Raw genomic sequence first — 7,728 nt, forward strand, 5'->3', positions numbered from 1 at the left:
ATTTCATATTAACATGCTGGACCCTTTCGAAGTTCTAGGTATTAAAAAAGGGAAGTTGCACAACTGGAAATTCCAATCTAAATGGCTTCCTTCCCACTCTGCAGCAAGATATGCTGGAATCCATGTCCTTTTGTAGGGAGCAATGTGGACTGGTGGGCCTGCTTCATGCTGATGATGAAATGCTGCTACTTGCTGAGAGCATGACAGTGGAAAAAGCAGGGGGCAGGGTGTAAAGGCAGAGAGCTGCAGCCTTTCATTCCAGGTCAGAGCATTTCCCCAGCTGTTTCATGGAATGCAACACTCCTACCCCATTTAGTGCCTGTAAATAATGGTTTGAGTTTGCAGCTGTATTCTAGCAAACATAATTGGTGCACAAGCTGGTAGGAAAACCATCCTGGCTTTCATAGACCCCACAGAAACATTGGTCACTTTTGCTCAAATGGTCCTTTTAGCACAATTGTAGCAGCTCTTGCTCTGGTCTGTGCCTATGTGCATCACTGCTGAGTTCCATAGAGGAAGACAGGGTAGATACAAAACAGTAGGTAGAGATCTAGTCTCTCTCCTTATGTACTTATGGGAAATGCCCATTTAGCAGCCTATTTCAACCAGGTTTATCTTCCTGTTTATCTTAAGAGATAAACATTTACTGGACTTTTAGCCACTCTCAAGGGACTGGGCAGCTAACACTATCACTCTTCTTTCCTACCAACCCAAAGCTGATCTGAAGATCATTTCCAACATAATTTCTAGAGAAACGCAAAGCCCAGTGCAACTCCCAAGTCGAGGAGCGGGTACAGGAAAGGCTCATGTGTAGTAGATGGGATACACAACTGCTTCTACCTCCATGACTCAGTTGAAGTATGTGCTTTCACATGTTGAAGACAGACCATTTGAACTTTCCACTCAGTATTCATGTAGCCTAACATTTTTTTCCAGAAAAGGATAGCATAGAATAGAATCTAGTGCCATTTCTTCTCCAGTACAGGTTTCCCTTTTGCACGTGGTCCTATCGAGACGTTTATGCCCCACCTGTGGGGTAAGCAGACAAGCTACATTCCAAGTAAAGAGAAAAAATATCCTCTTTGCAGAGCATGTTAACCCCCAAAGAGAATTATGTAGAAGAGAAAGGGCTAGGATTCACTTTTGTGACATGTACATAGACAAGACTTAGTAATCCTGTTGCAACTACAGCAAGATTTTTCTGCTAAACTTGCAGATCTTTTAGGGCCAACCACTCCCGCCCCCCAACCCAATCCCCTGTAGATCAGGTGAGTCTCTAATCTGTAGTCATGGGATACACAAAGGTCTAGAAAGGGGGAGGGGCATAAAAGGATCTCCTCCTGGGTCATCCTATTTCTGTGCATATTAAGAAAATGACCACCGTACTATACAAATGTTACAAAAATGAGTTTCTCTTGGATGGAATACAATGGGAATACCCTATGATTTAGGGACATAATTCGTTAAAATAGAGTCATAAGATTAAAGTCCACCCTAGAAAACAAAATACGGCAAACCTTTTATTAACCTGTTGGTTGCACAGCATACGGTTAGGAGAACACTGGTTCAGCAGCAGAGAAGCTGCTTCACATGCAAAACTTCTCGGGTTCAGTCCCTGGCATCTCCAGCTAAAATGATCTGATAGTGGGTGATGTGACTGACCTCTCTCCGAGACCTTGGGGAACCACTGCCACCGTAGACAATACAGACCTTGACAGACCAGTGGCATGACTCCATATAAAGCAATTTCATGTGCGTGCAAAGTTACTCAAGACAGGAAAAAGAAACCATAATACAAGCAAGACATTGTTCCATGTTTTTTGGTGTTTTATTTTCCTCAAACTTATTTAAACAGGAGTGGCTGAATAAAAATAAAGTTTGAGTCCCATTGTCAGGGGAATGACTTGTTAACAGGTCAGGCAAGCAGAACTGTGGCCCCTTTACCAACCAGTATAAACCTTGGTGGGAGACGGATAAATAGTTTTGATATAGTCCATGAATGTTACACAATAGGCGCCATCCATAGCAGGAAATAGCTTATGTGTATTTCTTGATTTCATCATACAAGACTAGGACAAAAGCACCCCCCATTCCTCTGAGGACATTGGACCATGCACCCTTGAAGAAAGCTTTTGACCCTTCGTCACGGGCAATCTTCCGCCAGCAGTCAATCGTACCAGAATACATGATGTCAGCTGGAAAATAAATTGAAAAGTTAGGCACACAGAGCAAAGAACTCTTGATGTTCACTGCAGCCCTAAAGCCCAGTTTTGCTTCCAATCCAGCAGTGCTGCATCCCATTTTATTTTGGAGTAAGGGCTAAAGTATCTGGAGGGAACCGAGAAAGATTAAGCTAAGTGCCCTCTTCTGAATAGCTATCAACTAAGGAAGACAGCAGAAATGTGACCGATGAGAATAATCAAAGTGTTTAAAATAAGGTGTATATAAGCACATTCATCCAAAACCATTACTAAAAACAATCTGCACCAATTATTCTTTCACTAGGAAGTTACAGATTTTAACATGCATTCAGATAGATGAACACCCTAATGGAGCTGGAGTGTCTGCTCAATGAAATAACGGCAGGGAAATGTGCTAGACTGCTGCTGCAAGTTTATATTAAATATATTGATGATGGTAAAGTGTCACTTATGGTGTTATAATTGAAGACTGTTTTGCTACTGTGCTTAAGTCAGTTTATCTGGTATTACGTCAAAAAACCCCTTTAGCTTGTTAGCTGCCTATTTATTAAATATATTGAAAGATTAAATCCTTGCTTAACCTGGGAAGAATTTACTGTAGAAAGATATGGACAAGCCTATTAGGCTAGGTTTTAATAGATGCCCAAACTGAGCTATGAATAGAATGTTCAGAGACTCTGAAAGCACATGAAGGTCATCTAGATGACCCTACAAATATGATAAAGAATAAGTACTTGCCTAAAGATTGCTTTGGAAAAGGGGCTAAAGGACATAATCTTGACTCCTCAAAGTATGCTTTTAAGCAGCCTCACTGGACTTAGAAATACTTACCTTGGTACTTACCTTGGCTGCAACTGTCTGATCAGTGCCGTAGTTGATAAATAGATTGTGCTTGGACTAATCATTGTTTGATTTACAATGTAATCCTAAACAGTTATTCTCTTCTATGCCCACTGACTTCAGCAGACTTGGAATAGTGTAACTGTGCTTAGGACTTTACTGCAACTTTAGCTCTAGTCCATATTCTTTGATCAGATCAATCAAGTCCTAGATAATAGTTTCTTAAGTGCAGACTAACAAGACAAATATGGATTCTACCAGGTGTGTGACAGGTAGGACCAATCATAACAGCTAGAAAGACAGTTGGTCCAATTTAACATACGTACCTGAGACATAAGTAATATGCACACACACAAAAGCCCTCAATATTTAACATCATTAACCGATGGATTTCAAGGACTTACTGCCTAGATCTCCCTTTCTAAATCCTCTGTATATAAAAAGACTGAAACTTGCCTGTATGCCAGAAGCTGATCTAAAGCCAAACATTCCTGGCAGTGGAACCGTCCCTATTCCTTTCTAGAGTTAGATACGTACCACCTTTGCGCCCAGACTGCATCATCATACGCCGCCGGACTGTATCAAAGGGATAGGAGGTCAGGCCAGCAACAGCAGTAACCGTCTGAGCAATCATCCAGCTGATCAAGATGTGGGTATTCTTTGGATCAGGAAGCATCCCTGCAAGCACAAGAATTGGAGAGAAAGAACCAGCTTAGTCACAGCAACTTCCAGTTTCATCTGGGGAAGCTGAGAGTAATCAGAAATAGCCCCAAAAGCAAAACTTACCCTTTGCGGTATCATAGATGCCAAAATAAGCTGCTCTGTAGATAATGATGCCCTGGACAGACACATTGAAGCCTTGGTACAGCCCCCGAAGGCCATCAGACTTGAAGATCTTGACCAGGCAGTCTCCAAGCCCCTTGAATTCACGGTCAGCCCCAGCTTTCCCCACATCAGCTGCCAGACGTGTTCGGGCAAAGTCAAGAGGGTAGACGAAGCATAGGGAGGTAGCACCAGCAGCACCACCAGATGCCAAGTTGCCAGCAAAATAACGCCAAAACTGGGTTCTTTTGTCGACTCCACCCAAGAAGATCTGCTTGTATTTGTCTTTGAAAGCAAAGTTGAGGGCCTGAGTGGGGAAGTATCTGATAACGTTGGCCAAGTTGCCACGCCAGAAAGACACGAAGCCCTGCTCCTTGGGGATCCGGACCACACAGTCAATGATACCCTTGTACTGCTTATCTGCTGCGATCTGCTTGCTTGCATGTTGCACCTATTGAGAGGTAAAAAGAGAAATTCAGTTTGGCAACATATGCCCCAGAAGTGTAGTTTGATGCTCAGATAACCCAAGTTTTCACTAAAGCTAACTGAATAAGAGAAGACCAATTGGGGCAGTAGTATATAAAAAAGATTTTTAAAAGTACTCATCAGTACAAGGCCCAGAAGTTGCACTTTTAACTACTGACTTGAGTTATCCAATCAGAGTCTACTAAAGAACTGCTGGCTTACATACTGGAAAATTGCCTAAATTGAGCAACAGAGGATTAGGTTTCAGTTTCTTCCTTCTGGCCTTGCTATGTAGAAAAGACACCTTAAACGCTCTTCCTTTCTGCCTGTATAAATCTGGCACAGATCTCCAAGAGCAGCAGTTGGCATATCTACTTTTAAATGCAAAGTCTCATTAAATGCCCTTGAAGCATGAAAATCAAGATGGCTACTCTGAACTGGAAATCAACTCCCCAGTAAGACAACAGACTCCCAGGGAGAGCAATAAAAGTAAGATCAAAGCTTGGATTTAAGACCTCTATTTTATGACCATGGAAGCTTCCCTGTTGATAGTGACTATCAGACAAGTCATTTCAAGGTGAAGTCCCTCTCCTTGGCACAGCTATACAGCAAGGTGACCCCATTCACTGTCCACCTTTTCAAGATGTCTCCAGGTCAGGTAGAATTAAGGGCCAGAGAGCTCCTTGGTCAGCAAGACTGAAAAGCAACAGGCCAAGGCCATCTCCAAACAGACTAACAAGTGTCCCTGACACAGCCACAGCGCCCTCCCTACATTCCTCTTCCTCCTGGATTGGCAACTGGCCCATTACAGGTAATCCTCACGTGACTGGCTTTGACCCAGATGCCTCCTGTCACCGACCAGAGGTCATCAACACCTTCTGAGAAACGTGACCTTGAAAGGCCTTCTTAGTGGTCTAAGGGGGAGCTTAAATACACTTGATATTTCCACACACCACCTAGTAGGAACCAATCACTGTTCAATGCTGAGCTTGCAACAGATCAGGCATACCTAAATAAGACAAGTTCAGAACGGTCACCTGAAAGGGCAGCTAGCTTTCTCAGATGGCCTTTACCTTTCAAGGTCACTGGCTACTGTTTTCTTCCTTTTTGGCCGGCTGCTTTTCAATAGAAGCGCCACTCAAGGTATCAGAATTTAAACGTTGGCACCGAGTATTATTTTCCCCTCCTGGGGCGCTTTACACACTAAATGTCCCTATGCTGTTTACACAGAAAAGGAGTCTCCAGTCACTCACGACTCTCCGAGGACTTCGACTGTCTCGGGAAGCCTTTTGACTGAAGAACGCCGGCCTCAGGCGAGCACGGAGATGCTTTCAGGAGGCGCGGCGGCTGCCAAAGTGGCAGCTCGCCTCAGAAAGTGACAGGCGGCGGCCCCTTTAGGTCCCGCTCTGCGGAAAAAGGCCGCGCTCGCTCGCCCGCCCCCTTCCTCCTCCCCCGTGCACTAATCCAGCGCCCAGCCAGGATTTGCATAAGCGGAACTCGTTCTCTCCGGCCGCTCCACAATTGCGAGCGCGTGGCTTCCGCCTCAGACCGGCATTTTAAGCAGCAGGTTCGAGGCCCCAGCCCAGCGCTCGCCCCACGACCCAGCGCCTGTGAGGGCCGCCTGGGCAAGGAAACAAACTCCCTTCACCGCCCCCAAGCCTGAGCGCTTAAGTCCGAGCCAAAGGCCCCGCCGTCCTCCCCCCCCCCCAGGGGACCCCGTCCTTCAAGGAGACAGTCTCCTTGGGCGGAAAGAAACGCCGGCCAGACCGGGAACCGGCGAGAAAGGGCTTTGCTCCTTCTTGAATAAAGGCGATGCCCGGGCGCCTTCTCCTTGGGGCGACCTTGGCGACGGCTCACACGGCTCCCCTGCATCTCCTCGGCGCCAGGATGCGCCACGAGGCCGCGTTTCCCCAGCGCAGACAAAGGCCGAGAGCGGCGCGCCTTAGCGCACGAGGCGCCCAGCGGGCCGAACGAAATGTGCCCTCGACGGGTTTGCAGACCTATCGCTGCTCCCCACTGACCTTCTACCGATCCCACCCGGGATCCCCGGACAGCTCCGAAGCCCACACGAGATTCCTTTCACGAACGCCCTCGCTTCTCTCCCCCGCCCTCTCCCAATCGCCGCGCCGAGTCGCCCGAAACCAACCCGTCCTTCACCCAAACCTCTGCCTCTCGCCACCCCCGTTACGGCTCCGCGTTTTCCCACCTGCAGAAGCAGCTTGACCCTCTCGATGGGGGCCACCGCCGTTTTGGAGATGGCGGCGGCCACTCCGCCCGCCAGGAAATCTTTCAGGAAAGAAACGGCCGCGTCGGTCATGATGCTGGCAAGGAAGCGGGGCGCGCAAAAGAATCACTTCGCTCCGATGGCAAGGGGGGCCAAAACCGCAGGGCTCTGCCGTTGATGGAGACTGCCGGCTCACTGAGACCGAGCGACTGAAATGGCCGGTTTTTATACAGCCTCGGAGGCTTGAACGTGAGAACGGAGGGAGGGAAGGGAACGTGGGCATCTACGCACAGCCACTTCCCATTGCCCTGATTGGCTGCTAGAGGAAGGGCGGGACCGAAGGGAGAACTGCAGTGGGAAACAATAGGGGATCTATGTCTCCCCTGCAATCCCTCGCGTCTGGGATTGTGATTTTTATCAGGCGAGGAGACCCATTGTAATGCAAGGAAGCCCCGAATCTCCGCGACACAACTTTGTGGCGGGTAGATGGTTGACCAGGGAGCGCCCAGAGGCAAAAAAGAGGAAAGGGAAGCGGCTGTAACCTTGGGGAGGGTGCAGAGAGAAGGCAGGGCTGGTCTGTGACACGGATGTGGTGTGTGTTTGCACCTGTGTGACGCTCAGTGACACACACAGGGTGTTCCTAAGGCAACCCCAGAAAGGAACATTCTCTGTCCTTAAATGTACTCTCAGATTGACAGCAGCGGTACAGAATCAGCGATTCCCCCCGCACACACACACACTAAATTGGAATTTCTTTTTCTGATCAGAGACCCAGCTCTGTTCTGTAGCACTCGCCAAGTCTGTTTCTTGATGCATGAAGGAGAAAACCCAAATGGAGCTCCCGTTAACAAGCATAGTGCAATCCAGCAGGAAATATCCTTTCTGAGCCTCCTTAAAATGAATGAACACTCACAATTGTGCCCTTGCATTTCCAAGAGGCTTTTGCTGCATAGGTTAGATCTGTCCACCTCCTTCTCTGTAGCCCTAGCCAATGTCCCAGATCTTTCACAGTAAGGGCCCTGGCTCTGTTGTTTTTCATTCCAAGACATTGAAATGAAAGATACTGAGATACTGAGGCTGCAAAATCCTATGCACACTTGCTGGTGAGATACCCTCCCTTAAACCTCATTGGGACTTATTTGAAAGCATGTGTGCCTAGAATCTTGGTGCACAAGC

The 7,728-nt window shown here is 47.2% G+C and overlaps 1 protein-coding gene across 1 annotated transcript; it reads right to left on the bottom strand.

Annotated features, from left to right (window-relative positions):
• Window positions 1-1,804: 1,804 nt before the first annotated feature.
• Window positions 1,805-6,767, bottom strand: SLC25A5 (solute carrier family 25 member 5). The gene is made up of 4 exons (XM_054996422.1): window positions 6,535-6,767; window positions 3,828-4,314; window positions 3,579-3,719; window positions 1,805-2,195 (listed from the first exon to the last, which is right to left on the bottom strand). Exons 1-4 carry the CDS (start codon window positions 6,643-6,645, stop codon window positions 2,038-2,040), a joined length of 897 nt encoding a protein of 298 aa, XP_054852397.1. The 5' UTR covers window positions 6,646-6,767; the 3' UTR covers window positions 1,805-2,037.
• Window positions 6,768-7,728: the final 961 nt, after the last annotated feature.

The sequence above is a fragment of the Eublepharis macularius genome, chromosome 13 (assembly GCF_028583425.1).
Source record: "Eublepharis macularius isolate TG4126 chromosome 13, MPM_Emac_v1.0, whole genome shotgun sequence".
NCBI lineage: Eukaryota > Metazoa > Chordata > Lepidosauria > Squamata > Eublepharidae > Eublepharis > Eublepharis macularius.

Coding starts and splice junctions, on each gene's coding strand:
- SLC25A5 (XM_054996422.1), bottom strand. CDS start 6,645: ATGACCGACGCGGCCGTTTCTTTCCTGAAAGATTTCCTGGCGGGCGGA. Junction 4,315..6,534: donor GGGTCAAGCTGCTTCTGCAG/GTGGGAAAACGC, acceptor ACCTCTCAATAG/GTGCAACATGCAAGCAAGCA. Junction 2,196..3,578: donor GCAGTCTGGGCGCAAAGGTG/GTACGTATCTAA, acceptor TTTATTTTCCAG/CTGACATCATGTATTCTGGT.